The sequence below is a fragment of the Rutilus rutilus genome (genome assembly GCF_951802725.1).
Source record: "Rutilus rutilus genome assembly, chromosome: 12".
NCBI lineage: Eukaryota > Metazoa > Chordata > Actinopteri > Cypriniformes > Leuciscidae > Rutilus > Rutilus rutilus.
The window spans coordinates 34969725-34987909 of record NC_140217.1 but is presented as its reverse complement, the minus strand read 5'-3'; the positions used below and the strand labels follow the sequence as shown (position 1 = coordinate 34987909).

Below are 18185 nucleotides of genomic sequence, written 5' to 3'. Positions count from 1 at the left end.
GATGCACAAAATCAAGTCCCGCCCTACATTTTTCCTTGTTCGAGAAGCCCATTCACTTGGATATATATACATCACAATAGATAACAAAAGACTAAAACACAACACAATGCATAGCGTCATTTTAAATACTAAAGAAAATTGTAGTAAATTGGGCCCTATACTTTTACTTGGAGTGCAGAATAAGCTATTTAAATATATTTTAGAATACAAAAATACTCTTTTTAATATTGTGTCAGCATCAGTGCCTTTTAAAGAGTATTAGTCTTTCAATTGTCTTTGGTTGCTGGATCTCCGGCACATGCCAAATAGACTTTTATTATGCTTTTATTGTGTTTTTCTACCTTTTCTAAAGCTTGAAAAAAAAGCTCCTGTCTCCATTCAACTGAATTAACACTAAACTGACCTCAGCTGAACAATGACAATGAACAGTTTTCTTTTTAGACCTGCTTTACAGTCTAGATGAACTCTGCTCGCATCATTAAATATTTTTTCCTGTAGTCACTGCAAAGTCGCGTTGAAACATTCTATATTGTATAGAGCGCTAAATAAATAAAGGTGACTTGACTTAATTGTAACTGCATGAAAAAGCGACTGGAACATTGTTAATAATTTCTCCTTTTGTATTTCACAGAAGAAAACAATAACAAAACAGTAAATGATGACAGAATTTGCATTTTTGGGTGAACTTATCCTTTTAAGGACCAAATGTGTGTAAACGTTTGAGTAGGATTTTTTATTCAGTTATTATTTTGTCTTGTGGTAGTTATTTGTTCTGCCAAATAGAAAAAAAAAAAAAAACATCTTAAAGGTTCTGCATTTGGTAGGCTATATGTTATTGGGTGGGTTGGTCTATATAAATAGCTCAGATCTTGAATCTACCTAACACACTGAAATTAGTTTTATGCCTGGTCTTGTGCTATAGCATAATTAACCGTGTCTACACACTTCCTGCTGTGTTTCCTCTGTCTGATCTCAATACTCATGGGAAATACAAGTGTTCTGCGTTTTGAAGTGGGAATCCAATTGGATCCTTTACAAACTCGAGAAAGCACTGTTTTGATTTGTCTTGACTTGTCTGTAATTAATAAGGGAACTGAGCGCATGAATAATGTGTCATATATTTGTCTTAAGCCATGACAGATTGAATGAAGCGACTCAAGTGCAGTTACAACAACATGCCATAAGGTGGCAGCTTTGAGTCTTACGCTACACTACAGGACTGTGCTATTAAAATAATTGACCCTATAATTTGATTACAAGATGAAATATTCACTGATTACTTGTGATATCATTACCTAGGCTTAAGTTACTGATTAAATTACTTTAGCAGATTAATATGAGAGAAAGAAAAGAGGCATGCACTGACATTACATTTACTACTTTATCATATCTGGGATGGGAGCTAATTCTGAAATGTTCTTATACATTTATGTAGGCTATTTGGCAGACACTTTTATCCAAAGTGACTTATTGCAATCAAGGTATGCATTTGATTAGTTCATGCATTCCCTGGAAATCGAACCCATGACCTTGCGTTGCTGGCTCCATGTTTGATTGTTTGAGCTGAAAGAATCTTAGATAGCCTAATGTTAATCTTATAGCCTATTATCTAAAAAGAAGTACAATATACTTAAAAAAAAAAAGAAAAAAAAGAAAGAAGGTACTTTGGGAGATTTGTAGTATAATACCTTGTTTTTTTACTTTTGGGATTCTTTGCAGATTAGAGCAAGTTAAAGTGTCTATGTTTTCTTTCATTAATGAAAACAGACTTGTATCATTTTGTTTGTAGCAAAAAGCATGGGTGTTTTTTTCTCACTTGTGAGCAGGAATTGCAAGGCATGATTGTGTGTTGCTTAGTGACATGCAAAAACTAGAACTATTTGCATTGGTGGAAAGGAAATACTGGCAATTTTTTAGAAATATAAGTTACTCAATATTAATTAAATAATTATTGCACATTACTTTAGCAGCTTTTACTTGCGTTTAACATTTCAGAGCAGGACAACAGGCAAAATTGATTGTATCTAGAGTATTTAATTATAGTGATTTGCTGATTTTACCTCAATATAAACCAGAAAACCCCTCACTGTGATAAAATCACTGCAAAACAGCCCCTGGCTTATTATATATATATATATATATATATATATATATATATATAGGCTATATACACACACACACATATTACGAGATACGAATATATATGCATCTGGCTGCTAATATATATATATATATATATATATAAACTGTGGCAATGGAAATATTAGGCTACATAGGTTTTGCATAATTTTAGCCTAACAATTGCTTATGGCTGGCTGCTAAGTAGAGAAACTTGCCGGTTTTGTAATTGGTTCATTTGGATCTTCATTAACTAAATGTAAATCAGTTAAGCTCAGTTCTCATAAACCTCCACCCGAGAGCCATCCAGTCACAGGCCGCACTGGCTGTGAGCGCGCACATGCACACGCGCGCGCGCTTCATTTGACAAATAGAAGCTGAGCGCAACAGTAGCCGCCGTGACTGGAGATCTGAGAGATCAACCGCCGCGTATGACAGCATCGCAGCGGCCAGAGCGATTTGAGGCGATAAACACACATTCGACGGGTTATTTCTCTAGTAAGCTATTCATCAAGGGCTCATAGTTTGTGTAAAGCTGATGGTTCGGGCACAAGCAAAGAATGAAGAAGCTTCAGACGCATCTACTCACTGACTGGGAATCGCGTTTCGAAGACTAACCTGAGCTTCGGCCGAATATCTCCAAGACTGCCGCTTCGCTGGCTCTTTATACCCGTGAGACACTATTTCGCCTCTAATTCCCTTTACAGACACGCGTTTTTATTACGCTGTACTGACAGACACGTTTATCAGTGTTTCAGTCTAGTGCGCTTGAAGATGTGCATGTAAAACCTGAGTGAACTTAACAGGTAAACAGTTTTACTTCATTCTTCTATCGATTGTTGTTCACTTTTGATATTATTTTGCATAATGTAGCTCTAGTATCCTCGCGCATTCGTAAAGGACGTTTTGATGATTTGATCAAATGTTGTCTTGAACTAATAATGGTAGATGAGGCTTATGGAGTTATCACGGGCTGGATGGCGTTTCACATCCGCGCGCTGTCATCCCCACACCGGGTAAAGTGAACGACACACCGGGAAGAAAGGCTTCAAAACCTGTTAACGTGGAACTGCACTGAAACTTAAAGGATAAAGGATGTCTAAAACACTGAAGAGGAAGAAACACTGGTCCACTAAAGTGCAGGAGTGCGCCGTGTCGTGGGGAAGCGTTGGGGAGTTCGGTGATGTTGTGGAGATCCTTGGAGGCGCCGAGCACGGGGAGTTCCCGTTCCTCGGTCAGATGAACTTGGACGTGCTGGTGTGTCACGTCGGGAGACTACCGTACTACGGGGATGTGTTACTGGAAGTGAACGGGACACCTGTCAGTGGGCTGACGAACCGAGACACGCACGCGGTGATGCGCCACTTTCGGGAGCCGATTCGAATTAAGACTGTCAAACCAGGTAAACTGAGAAAACTTGTTTTTGCTGTTGTTGTTGAAAGTCAATGTTGCCAAACAACAACTGTTGCCAGGGGAGTTGTGGCTCGCAGCGCAACCTTGTCGTCAATTTTTACATTTAAAGGGACACTTCATCCAAAAAATAAATGTTTATAATTTGTACACACCATCATTTGCAGACGCACAATATTTTCTTTCTTATGTGGAACACGAAAGGTGATTACTTAGTTTGTTTATTGATTTATTTTTATGTATGCAGAATGTTCACGCTTTTCTCGATTCAATCCATACAATTAAGTGGATGGGGACTGGAGCTATAGCGATAACCATGCAGCGAACCAAGCTTTTCTTTATTAACACTTGTTAACATACAACTAACCAAAATACTTAATTAATTTGGTCACACTTTAGTTTAAGGTCAAATTCTCACTATTAACTAACCATTACTTTTGCCTGAATAAATTCCTAATTACTGCTTATTAATAGTTAGTAAGGTAGTTACTTTTAGGTATTGGGTAGGATTAAGGGATGTAGAATATTTCCATGCAGAATAAGGCATTAATATGTGCTTTATAAGTACTAAACAACCAATATCCTAGTAATATGCATGCTAATAAGCAACTAGTTAATAGTGAGAATTGGACCCTAAAGTGTTTTAATTAATTTTATATTGAACAATCACTAATCCATTATTAAAAGCAGTTGTACTCGTTAATATGATTTAATTAACCTGAGCTTATATGAAATAACAATGAACCGTTGTATTTTTAATAACTTAAACAAACATACATTAACTAACGTTAACTACTAGAACCTTGTCGTAAACTTTTACAGAAAATTCTGCATTTATTAACTCATATATGTCAATTAAAATCTGAATGACTATCTCTTCTTCTGTGGAACCCAACATAAGATCTTTTTTCATATAGAATGAAAGTCAAAGGGGTCCAATGTTCCAATATCTTTTGACTTCCACAGAAGAAAGTTAGTCATACAGGTTTGGAATGGCATGATGGCAAATTAATTTAATAATTTTCCTGTTTGGATGAATGCGGAGTACCATTTAAAAAATGGTCTATCTTATATGTCATGCTATGTCATTCCATGCCCCTGTCCACCACCAAAGCAGTGTGAACGTTCTGTAAAACATATTTTTTTTATTTTTTTCATGGAAGAAAGAAATCATGTCTGTCTGGCACCTCAAGGTTGAACTGTTCCTTTAAGACTGACTTTGTAATTTCTACATCATGGAACACTCAGCCGATGGACAAGTACTTTGCCGAACAGCATCCAGAAGAGTCTTTGTTCTTTCCCCCATAGTGGTTGCACCACAAGCCCTGGCTCTGACATGTGCTACACTTAAAGTTTCGGAGGCACAGCGTTTGCCTTAGGGTTGGTGGGTTGGAAACACTCCACACACATCTTATGAATGCATGAGTGTCATTTCACTGTTGGAGTGTGTATTGATCAAAGCAAGGGGATCACCTTTATATTGGACAGGCCTGTGTGTACCTTACTGGTATATGATGGCATGATGAAAAAAGGGAGGACAACGTTGTTACCATGGACACAGAATATCTTAGCATTATCGATGGGTCGAATGAGTGTATTCTTAGCAGCAGGAGGGGAAAGGCACAATATGTCAGAGTTGTTATGGAGATAGGAGGATGTTATTAGCATGTAGATGTGAGAGTTGTTGCCATGGAGAGAAGGAGAGGGTACAGAAGGATAGCATTAACTGGATGGTTGATTGTTGAATAAATGAGAAGTATCTGGGATTCTGAGAGCATCCACATCAGTGGCAGCTGAGGCCCTGTGGCCTTTAGGACATAAACAAGTTTATCCCGTCTTCCATGGTTTAAGGTGAGCGCATGTGAGGGTTTTTTTAGGGGTGTGATAATTGTAAGGAATTTATTGATTCTTGTTCCCGACTTCACTCTGATAAGAAACTGATGAGTTTGAGACTAATTCTTTTTAACCAATTCATTAGCTCATTAGAGTTGCTGACTGATTCAAAGTGATAACGATTGAGTTCAAGAATTATTTGGTAGTTTTAGGACTGATTCATTTCAAACCAGTAAACTGATTTGTGAGTTTTGGACCAATTCGTTAGCTCATTAGAGTTATTAGTTTCACACTGTTAAGATAAGTGAATGAGTTGTTGGAAGATTTAAGCCAATAACTCATGTGTTTGAGGCTGATTTTTGAGTATTTTTTACAAATTCATTCTCTTATGAGTGAGTGAATTGTTAGATTAATCTAAGTTAAGTTAATTCTGTCATGACAACTCTCGGGAGATTGGTATGGTAATTGAGATTGGCATGGTAATGGATATGGCAATGTTAATGTATTTGGTCTTGGCGGAATAGATCTGCTACGCTGCTGCAGAGCAAGTACAGAGACTTGCTATGCCAGTACCTTCACAGACATTGCTGTGAGCATGTAAGACATGTTGCTGCACATGTAACATACATGAATTAACCCCGTTAGCAGATCTATACAGGTGGAGCTGGGGAAAGGGGTTCTGAAAGTGCACTGCAGATTGTAACAGCAAACAATGGCAAGGATTTGAATGTTTGAGCAGCAAGCTCATTGGCCGCTGATGCAACAGCAACCAATCAGCTGTGATTATGACATGATTGCTATAGCAATAAGTTAAAGACCCATCAGCCTGCTGCACCATTCAGAGTTTCATGTCAGAACTATGTAATAATTCACAAGTTTGAGAAAGAATTGTGAGTATTTTCACTCATTAATCTTGCTCATAACAGCCTTTTTTTTTTTTTTTAAAGCATTAAGTTCTAGTTAGCAAATTAGTTTTTAGATTGATTCAAACCAATTACTTATGAGACTAAATTGTGTCTATCATTCAGTTCATTAGCACATAGATGTCTTTTGTTTGTAAATGAGGCCATCCTGCTGAACAATGCATTCTTTTTTTATATGTGTAGGCCTAAGTGGTTCTTAGTTCCCGACCCTGTTTAAATGGGTTTGTGTGTGTTCAAGTGTGTTTTTGCTTAATGCAGTTGTTTAGTACTGCTTTTGTCTAGCTCTTGATTCCAGCTGCACAAAGAGAATCTCATTTGAAATGCTCATGAAAAAAAAAAAGTACCTAAAAAAGAACCGTACTGTATCCTCTGTTGTGGTGTGTGAGCACAGAAGTATGTAGGCCACTTTTGTGTGTTTATGTGCATGTCGGTCTTCCATGTCCAGGCCTCATATGGGATTCAAAGCATGTGAATAATAGATGGAGTGTGTGAAATGCCTATACACACCGAGGATCAGCTGATAGCAGGAAATGATGCCGCAGTCTTTGCCACAGGCACAAAAACAGCAGTTCTCCATCCACCAGCTGCTTCATCTCCACCTCGGACTACCTTTGCTTTCCTGTAGTCTAGGAAGGGTATTTTTTGTGTGTAATTGGAGAATTGCTATGGTTATTTCTTTTGTCGGATTGGGATGTAGTATTTCTCAGTCCACATCTGAACAAAGTTGCAGTCGTTTTTTTTTATGCAGCAGGTCCAGCAGATCAGTTGTGTGCATTAAAATGCATCTGTGACTTCATCCCTCAAGCTTTCGCTGATGGCTAAAGCAAGATAAGCTTCATTGCCTGCATGTATTGATTACAACAGTGCACAGGCATTTTTTTTTTGAGAAAAAATTGCATTTACAGTAAAGCACTTAATGGAAGTCTAGACATTCTGGATAAATGGTTAAATGGCAAGTCTTTATATTCATTCTTCAAAACAGAAATGGGTTTTATTTGCACTGTAAAGTTATATAAATTGTCCTTTTAGTTCTAGGTGGATTAGCTTCTGGCTAAACTGACACAATTCCTGCGAGTGGATTTTTTCTTTATGTAAACAGTGCATTTCTGGCGTCACTGCGAGTATCATATTAAAGATGACATGAGTAAAAATGCTGGATTTAAATTTTTTTTTTTTTTTTGATTTAGTCTTTTAACTATGGAAGCTTGTTTCCGCCACAAAATAAAACATTTTAAAAGATAATTGCGACTTTTTATCTCACAATTGCGAGTTTACATCTTGCAATTCTGACTTTATTTCTCAGAATTGCGACTTTATATCACGCAATTCTGACTTTATAACACGCAATTGCGAGTTTATATCTCGCAATTCTGACATCTTTTCTCAGAATTGTGAGATATAAACTCACAATTGTGAGATATAAAGTCCAATTCTAAGGAAAAAAATTCTCAGAATTGCGACTTTATATCTCGCAATTGCGACTTTATTTCTTAGAATTGCGACTTCATATCACGCAATTGCGACTTTAAATCTCGCAATTGCGACTTTATTTCCCAGAATTGCGACTTTATAACACGCAATTCTGACTTTATATCTCGCAATTACGACTTTATTTCTCAGAATTGCGACTTTATTTCTCACAATTCTGACTTCATATCTCGCAATTGTGAGAAAAAAAGTCACAATTCTGACTTGATATATCGCAATTGTGAGAAAAAAAGTCCGAATTGTGAGATAAAAAGTCGCAATTATTATTATTTATTTATTATTCATTGGCGGAAACAAGCTTCCATATTTAACTCTTCAAGTCTCACGTTAAAACTTCACGTGACTATACTTTCTAAACTGTGCATATTTTTACATTTATCCCACAATGCCTTACATCATATCCACTGTTTTACTGCTTTTTTGCAAACTGACAAATGAGTTGAAAGGGTTTTCTGTGGTAATTAACAACCGGTTGCAGATTAGCATTAACATTAGCCTTAGATAAGGCGATTTGACCTTGAACTTGATGTACTTTACATCACTTCAAGTTCAGAGGAAACTGAAAATTGTTGTTTATTTCATTCAAATCAGAAATGGTTACTGCTGTGTTCAAATCATGCTGGAATGATTGTATTTACGAGTTAAGTGCACATGAACGCCACCATCAATTTGTAACTCGGCAGGAATTAATTTTTAATCAGAAGTTGTGATGCATTTGTATCCTTTTTTGTTGTTGTTGTGTACTGTTAATTAAGAGTAGCAATAAAGCTTGCCAGAAAAAAACTACTTATTTAGCTGATTTATGAGAAGACAGATGTGTTTGACTACTACATTTCCAATCATTCTTTGTGGCAGCTAGAGAATGATAAATGCACAAATAAAGCATCGATTGCAGATCTACTGTGTTTCTTTTGCTCTTCATTATGTTGCGTGAGCACTATAATTCCTTTTGTCTTTGTCGGGAAGTGAAAGAGAGAGAAAAATGAAATTGTCCCCAGCAGGTCCGTTTTATTAGACTAAAATCACATAAATAAACACATCATATTGTATTGTGTAATCGCGATTTCTGAACCGTAAATAGAAAATTCCCAGGAGAACTTGAACGCAGCATGTCATCGACAGTGCTCAAACCTCACGCCTCTACTTTAGGTGGGCTGCACGCCATCGCTGTTGTTTTTCAGAGCTTGCGTCGATGTGGGAATTCACAGCAATTCTGATACATAGTGCTTCTGAATTGTGTTATAGTTTCATCTCTCTAGGAGTGAAGTATTGTAATTGCAGCAACAGTTTTCGCTCTTTGAAATGGAAATCACCCAGAGCCTGCAATTCCACTGTTCATATAATGAGAAACTGCATTGCTTTGTCCAAACAGCGAACCTTTGATTAGAACATATGAAAGGTTAATTCAACCTTTCATCTGGGCCAAATTAAGTCATTCCTTGCATGGAATATAACCTCCTAAGGGCCTTACAGGCATATAAAGACATGTTAAATTGATGGAGGCCTTGCAGCTCTGACTCAGAATAAGAGCAATAACACCGATTGACTGTTTTAAATGGATAGCACACCAGGGCATAGTGTTATTTTGACTTTAATGAGCGTATTGAAGCTTTACTTAAAGGTTTTATTAAATATTCCCCAGCACGCTAATTTATTTTGATAAACGATCCAGTTGCATATCAAAATTGTGAATCAGCACTTACTTAAAAGGTGTTAGCCATCGTGTATCCTTTGCGCTGTCTGCAGCCACGCTATATTTCATGCTAATGAACAATGCATAGGCACCATTCCAGCTTATTTACTTACAGGGTATTGTGTCTATGTAAACATCGCAGCGTGGAGATAAACTACCGTGGAATAGAGGGACGCTGTGTGTCCCCCTTTTACTGAATGTCTCTGCAACCTCTAATTATCATTGCAGCCTCAGTGTGTGATGGAAGGGAAGGACCTTGTGGTATTGTTTTCAAGCAATGGGGAAAAAGTCTGCACATGTCACCGATGCACTAATTAGCTTAATTTAACTACCGGCAGACTTCTGCAATCAACAGTCTTGGTGTAACTAGGAGCATCGAGAGTTCGTCAACGTGGCGTACGCGTTCCTGCGGCAAAGCAAAAAACCTAACAATTAGCACTCAAGAATTCAGCACGCATACCGCAATGCACATCCACTCTTCTTTATTAGCGTTTCTCTCCTCTCTTCCTTTTCAACCGCTTCTCTTCGTTCCCCATCCATTCACCCTCTCCACTCGTAACTTCCTGTTTCTGCCCTTTGAAGATGCTAATCCCATCTTGTTGGCAGGTGCACGTCAACCAAATGAACTGTCAAGTACAGTAGCCTGTCAAAGGCCTGATTGAAAACCGAATTCATTCATCGCTGATGAAGTCGTTCTTGCATGGAAATTCACCCGAGCTGCCGTCAGAACTTGCACCATGCTTGCCTGTTTGTGAAATATTCCTGATAATACAAACTGAAAACGGATTTGACTTTTCTAGTGGTGCCTGCTGATTATATTTACATATTTAGTGAGCTGTCGCAGATGCAGAAAACCAATAGATTGTGTGCAGTAAGTTTATTAATGTACCTGGATGCTTGTTGTTAATTTACTTAGATTGCTGTGGCTGTTTACGTAAAGATATTATTATTGTGAATTGTTATTATAAAATATTACTGTAAATAATATTCACTTTCATGCCGTTTACAATGCATTTCAGCAATCGAGCTTAAGCTTTGGTTTGTACTGCAATACTACAGTATCTGTATACTGAGCAACACTAATGTGCAGACTGTGTGGATTGCAGTAAACACTCAACATATCTGCTTTTTGGGTGTATCAAATTATCAATACATAATATATGGAGTAAAATGTCAAAATCTGTCTCTGTTCTGTGTTTCATCCTTTTAGGGTATTAAGTAGGGCTGTAGTACTCGAGTCCGGACTTCTATGGTCTCGGACTCGGACTTGTCTCGGTCTCGGCCACGGGTCTTGCCAAAAATGGCTTTTGGTCTCGACCGAGTCCAGGTGTCTTTATTATGTTCCCAGTAAGCACACATACGTCGCCGTAATATCAAAACAAAATATTATTGGAGGGAAAGTGAAACACTGGCCACCTAATAACTAGCGATAGGCATTCCGGCTCTTTTTCGTGAGTAAAAGTTTGACTCACAAACGGCTCTTTAAAAAATAAATGTTTAAATAAACTCGCTGAAAGTCCACCGCTAGTGCTACGTGAATATTCACATTTTTAATTGCCCATAACAACCCGAAAACTTGCCTGCTTGCCTTGCACATCTAATTAATGGGCAAAGTTTTCCGACTTTTTTTCTTACCTTCTTTTTTAAATTTTTTTTATGTGGATGTTATTGAGCTTGTTGAAGTTTAGCTCTTGCGTTCTTCTGAACATCTCGCTGAATGACATCTGAACATTGCCTGATGTAATTTCTGAGTCATATCACTCCACAATCTGCCTCTCTTTTAAATGCCTATTCCACGAGTGGTAGGCTCCAATGACTGGCTGTTTTAAATATAGCTAATATCGAAACAAAATAACCCAGGCAGTCTCATCTACGAGACGTTTAGGCCTCCTCCAATAGAAGGCTACTGACAGCTGGGCTCATAGCTTGCAGGTTTGCTTAGTGGCAAACTTTTTTCATTTGATTGGTTCAACTGCCACCCGGCCGAATTGAATTAAAATATTATTTTTCGTCACGTCATCCGCCCGATCTGCGGTTTATCCGCATCTCTAGTGTGTGTGTGACATTGCGTGTTGACAGGAACAGAATGTGAGGCTGATCAGACAGTCGAAACGAATGTGTTTGCTCCTTTAGGACTATATAATTTTTTTGTTGTTGTTGTTCTTTGAATTAGTCAATTATTTTAAATACAATTAAAATCATTCATTATTACATAATTATTTAATTTCTATAGGCTATATTTTTTAGCAGACTTTTTTTTTCCTGTCCTGGACTCGGTCATGACTCGGACTCGAACCTTTTTGGACTCGGTCTTGTCTTGGACTCGACTAGTCCTGGTCTTGGACTTGTCTTGGGCTCGACAAAGGTTGTCTTGACTACAGCCCTAGTATTAAGATTCTGGTGCATGTGAGCAGATCTGCGCGACTGCACACTAACCTCTTGCTCATAAAACAGCATCACCAGCTGTGTTTATGGTGCAAAGGATTATACTGTATCACCTCCAAATGGCACATGTGGTGGCCTTTTTGTCCTGTCGTTAATTACCAGCATTAGCCTGGATAAAACTGATGGATTGTGCCCAGTATACAAGGGATGAATCTGGGCAAATGTTTCATGTGTGTGTTCTTCGGATGCCATATGTGCTGACGGCGTCACTGGATTTCATATTTGGCTACGTTAAGACAGCAGATTTGTAGGAGGAGCTTATGTTTCATGGAAGAGAGTGATTTATGGTGGGTGTGGTTTCAAGTATGTAGGGACGTTATTTATGTAGATGTTTATTAAGGGGGTGTGGCCATATAACAAAAGCCAGATATGCTGTAGAACAAGATCAATGAATGAGGGAGGAGATGTTGAGTGTATCAAGGGGTGTTCTCCACAAACCAATAGACTCTATTTTTTTCTCGCTCTCTCTTTGTTTTCTGGAACCCGTAAGTCAATAATAACCGGGAAAATCTAGAGTATAAAGGTAAAATGAGAGACTTTGGCAAATGCTATTGCCGTTCATTTATTTCTTGTGTTGAACACACAGGAAGAATATCTAAGCTGCTTTTTTCCCATACATTGAATGTGCTCACCATTCACATTCATTGTATAAAGAGCAGCTTGGACATTCAGCTAACTGAATTTAGTGCTCCTCAATTTTACTTTAGTGTGTGTGTATATATATATATATATATATATGTGAAAATATACAAATATAAGCTAATTCAATATGTATATATATATATATATATATATATTATATATTTTTTGTTTTCATTAAACTCATTTTAGTTTTCATTTTTGTGATTTTTATATGCTTTTGCCATTTTAAATTTTTTTATTAAGATTTTATGTTTAAGTTTTTCATCTAAAAATTATATTTAATTTGATTTGTTATTTAAATTAAAGGGTTATTTCACCCAAAAATGAAAAAACATGTCATCATTTACTCACCCTAATGTTGTTCCAAACCCTTAAGACTTTCGTTCATCTTCGAAACACAAATAAAGGTATTTTAAATGAAATCTGAGAGATTTCTGACACTCCTCACGTCTACCATTGTTGGGCCACACGTCACATAATCATGAGAAAGAAAAGAAAAGAAAGGAAGACATGCTAAAAAAAAAAGCTTGCTAGGAAAATGCATTTAAGAAATGTGACACGCACCCTTGAGAAGGCAAATGGAGTGACTGAGAGGTAAAAGGAAGCTCTAATGAGGGAAGTGAGGCATGATTGAGTAATCGATAGGGGAAGAGTGGACTAAGTGTTTAGTTTATTTGTTTTGCTCTAATCCCTAAACGAAAGGCTGGACATGGCATCTGCTATAGACACATACAGAAAGCATTTATATGCTATTTCTGTTGTTTACCCATAAACATATCATACTTTTTTTTTAATTTTAGACAGCTTTAACGTTTCATTAATTTAATGCAAACAACTAACAGTATACTGCTGCTAGCTGCAAAACCTATTTTAGTACTTAGGTAAATTGAGGTAAATTCAATTTTTTAAATGATCACATACACAAATGACTGAATTATTGTAATCTGTTGGTAGCCTTTGGACATCTCCACAAATACCAAAAACTTTTAAGATTAAGATCAAACCCTAGAATCAGTTTGTTGCTTGTTGTGGTTAACACAGGAACAGGCACAGTGCCAGCTCGGTCCTGTTGGCGTAACATTTCTTTCCCACAGAGCCCTGCTGCATGCACACTACAAGAGCTGAACAACAGTTGGCTGTCTGAACAGTTGGTCATGCTGGCAAGGGCAAGTCTGTGCTGACGTCTATGTATGTAAATAATAATGACATAATGGAGGTGAGGATGATACGTTCTCTGTCTACCCACAATGTATTGTAAAATGAACGCATACTCGGATAGCATTCGGGAGAGTCAGTGTCAAACCACACATGCTAAGATTAATCACAGCAACAAAATGAATGTGCTTATGAGTGTGATTTGATATTAAAGTGTGGCACCAATTAAAATTGCAAAAATAATTGTTTCTCAAACGCGCCATCCTTCCAGCCCTCTCCTAAACTTGCCTGATTAGTTGGCAAACAAATTGAGCAATGTGCCTCAGATCCAGCTAGCACAACTGTTTTTTGTCAGTTGTTTGCGATATTATTACCCTTCTTCATTATTGCGATTAGATGTCATAATAAATATGTATTTTCATAATGTTGGCGAAATGGACGTTTTGAGGCTATTGAAAGAAAACCTGTTTCCCTAATGTTTTATTTTGGTTAAAAAAACATTAAATTGTCAGTTTGTTCTTGATTTTTTTGGATTCATAATTAGTAAACAGTATCTTGAGCATGGGTTTGTTTTCTACACCATTTTACACTATGATGTAACCAAAATGCAATGTTGGGAAAATGTTTTTTTGCTTGTTGGGTATAAACCTAGAATATCTTATTACTCAATGGTATCTCTGCACTCTACACAGTGATAATAGGAAGTATTTTAACATTAAAATTATGCCAGTGGCCTTACTGTGGGGGAAGGAGACACATTGTCGGGTATGAAGAGTTTTATGACCCCCTGACATACGCTTTTTCTCGGTGTCGCTGTCAAACACACTCTTTTCACTCTTTCTCTAGCACACACATACACGTACGCAGTATATGGGGATTACGGAGTATTATGTAACCCCCCTCGCAGACGTCCTCATGGGGACATTGCTTTCTGCTTGCTTGCAGTAATCCAGAGCGGCTGTGTCCCTAAACATGACAGAGACTGATAACAGGGCTGACGTGGAAGGGTAGCAGGTCATAAATATTAAGAGCTGGACATACATGGGTCAGAAATGGCATGCAAGTGTAGGATGGATAGACTAAGTGGTAGGATAAGTGCGACACAGACTGATGGGACTCTCAGGGATACCATGTAATGTAATTTTCTATTTTCAACAAAGGTAAACAAATAATTATAGCTACAGATTGATCTATAACCAAGGACTTGACTTCTTAACATTTATGCTGTGAACAGATGGCATCATATATCTCTGTACTCTTCTTTAATCTGCTTAAGACCCTTTTCACAGACCGTGATGGCGCGTTTTAAAGGTCATCAGCGTCATAAATCTTGCAACGTTTTTTATATTTTAATTTTTGTTAAATATGTATATATTTATAACACTATACTTAGTATATTACCTTTGCATAAAAAAAAAAAAAAAATTGTTAGCTTAACGCTGCTGTGAGGGTGTTTCTAACGGAGTGACGGTAAAATGTTCACATCTTTCTCTCTTCTGACTGCCGTTATCAATCTCTCTCTATTTTTTTCCTCGTTTTGAAAGTAGTTTTTTTGCTGTTTGAGCAAATGGGAACACAAAAAAAATATTTTATGTATTCTCTCATTCACTGTGATGGAATTTTATACAACTATGACAACTTCCGCTTCTGAGAATCCCGAAACTGTGAAAAGGGTCTATACCTGGATTATTTATTTATTTATCTATTTATTTATTTGTTCATTCATTCATTTTTTATCAACTTTTCATTTACCCTAAGAATTTAATTTTAGCATGTAACTCATCTCACTTCATTTGTGCTTCTGACTTATACTAGTTAAATAATAATAATATTGTTAATAATAATGATATGGTGACTGTTTGCTGATGTGTGCTTTTAGTTTTCTTAGCAATTGGGCATATGATTTTTACCTGATGGGTGATCAAATGTGCAAAAGAGTCATACAGTTACATGAAAGTGTACTTGAGGCATATTGACTTGGAAGTGGGCTTTAAGCATTAGAGCATTTAAGCTTTGTTTTGGATTGGTAAATGGATGTATAAAGATTTCACTATTAGAAAGTAAGAAAAACACTGTTTAAGTTGATTAGTATGCAGCTTAGCCAGAAATATTTTTTTCTTTTCCACTGAAAAATTGATGTTGTTGGATGTTGCATCATGTGCTGTCGAGTATCTGGACTTGTTCTCTGAGGCTAACAGGGTTTGTGTTGGAGTTTGTGTGTGTGTGTTTTCAGAGACCCTGTTTCCTCGTTGACACGGCTGACTGCACCAGAGGTCTACACCATCGGTGCACATTCAATCAAAACGTCCTTAATGTCGTCCCAAACAATTATGGAGCTCAGCAGAAATTGCCCTCATGTGTGATTAATGATGCATCACATTGTTGTTTTATATGGATCTTAATATTTAATTTAGTTTGTGGATGACAGGGTTATGCCATCCATAAACCATTAATGGATGTTCCTTAGATGCTCGAGCACTTTTTTTGGCTTCTAATGTTATGAACCTGCAAATAATATGCAGTTTTTGAAATGTTATTGTTCTTTTAGGTGACGCTAGTTGCATCGTGTTTCATGATTTTTGAGTATCCCGCCATGAGCATTCCATTTAAAAGGAGCGTGTGAAGTTAATAATAGTCCACATTTTTGTAATGTTTCATTCCATTGTGCTGTTTTGTATGCAAGAACACATCTTATGTAAACTCCCCCAAAGAAATGTGTTATAGATCGGAGTCAGATGAATCTGAAACCAGACTAATTATAAAAGGTTCTTCAAGTTTAATTTGCTGCCTCTTTGTAAGAACCAAAATTGATTTGTGGAATTCAGACAGGACAGGAAAGTTTTACACTCCGAGTTTCAGAGTTGCTGTTCGTTTCACACACTCCTCAAGTATGTCTGCTGTTCGCCATTCACTTAAAACCGGTCTGACCCGAATGAGGCATGAGCAATGACACAAGCATTTGTTGCTAATCACATACTTCATTTTTTTAAACAATCTTTTCCATAGAAACCTCACTGAATACTGAATACCAGACTGAATAAACCTTCGCTTCCCTCTGCTGGAGGTGCGTTTTAAACTTTCACCAGATGTTTATAGGTGTAGTACACCCAAATATTGAAATATTCAATATTGAAATAGCCATGACAGCTGTGGTTGTAGACAAAAATGGTTTGTATAGAAGTAGAACATTTTTATTATTTGCTAACCATAGTTAACCAAAATGTCGTAGTGCTGCTGCTGTTGCTGCTGGTCCCAGTACAGTGAAACTGTGATAGCTTGGTATTTGCCACTTCTGCTGTCAAATAAGCAGTCAGTATTGATATTCTGGTCTCTGGCCTCCTCCAATGTAAGTCCGTGGGATTTTCTTAGTTTTATCATCTACAAGGTGAATATCATATAAGAAAAATTGCTTAAAACAAAAGAACATGATTTGGGGTATCAGTCATTGTCTGAAGCACAAACGACTCGTGATGAGTTACTAAAGTTCAATACTAACGTTCAGGGTAAGTGTTTTTTAGTGGGTTCTAATCCCTAACTCTAAGTATTTTCATAATATACACTACCAGATTTTTTGCAAATGATGATGTTGCAAATGTGAACTTTAATAAGATTTCGACCCTGTATTTGGGAATTAACACTTGTTAATGATGGTTTAAGATCCTCATAAAGGGAATCGCATTATTAAAGCTGCAGTCCGTAACTTTTTTGGGTTAAAAATGATCCAAAATAATTTTTTGAGCAAATACCAGCCAGGGTTTAAAACTGTCTGCTTGCCTTAGCTCGATTCAAAACGGTAAGCTTGTAATAATGTTTTTAATTCCAGTGGTACTGGTGGATTTCCGCGGGAAATTTAAGCATGTCTTTGCGTCATTACGTCACATCTGTACACATAAAGAAGGAGTCTCGGCTATATTGGGTAGGCTATATTGCGTGTGAAGATGTTGGAGGTGGAGATTTATAGCCTTTTCTCACAGCACTTGATCAGTGGCGGATTTAGCAAATCGGGGGCCCAAGGCGAAGGTAGTAGGCTATGGGCCCCTCCCCATCCAATCTTTAAAAGAGAACGAAAAAAATATGTACCGACTGAATGGTGGATAGGCAGGTAAAGCTAATCTACGGGGAAGTAAAGGTTAGAGAGGAGAAAAAAACGTCCCCTTTAAACCCTGCATACACTTCTTTACTCCTAAACAGAAACATGTTACAATGTTTACATGGTACAATTTCTGGTAAGCTATGTTTTTTTGTTTTTTTTGCTTGACAAATTTCACCATTTTTCTCGATTCAATTCTTGTGATTTGATTCAATATTGACTCATTTGGATAAATATTAGGTAACGTTTCACAAGATAGGCGTTACTTTTTCTCAAGAAAAAAAAGCCCTATTAGCTGGTATAATTTAAGGTTAAAATAAGTAAGATAGTACACATATTTAGCCAAATACTCTCTATAGCTCTTTTTTTCTAGCCAATTAAATGGCTC

The 18185-nt window shown here is 37.1% G+C and overlaps 1 protein-coding gene across 3 annotated transcripts in view; it reads left to right on the top strand.

Annotated features, from left to right (window-relative positions):
- The first annotated feature begins 2486 nt into the window (after window positions 1-2486).
- The window catches only part of magi3b (membrane associated guanylate kinase, WW and PDZ domain containing 3b), a 102804-nt gene continuing 87105 nt past the window's right edge, over window positions 2487-18185 (top strand). The window contains exon 1 of one of the 3 annotated variants that reach the window (XM_084426507.1): window positions 2487-3520. In XM_084426507.1, coding sequence (XP_084282633.1) covers window positions 3214-3520 — 307 coding nt within the window. In that variant the 5' untranslated portion in view covers window positions 2487-3213. The remainder of the gene's footprint in view (window positions 3521-18185) is intronic. The other 2 variants (XM_084426508.1, XM_084426506.1) reach the window with 2 other exon arrangements.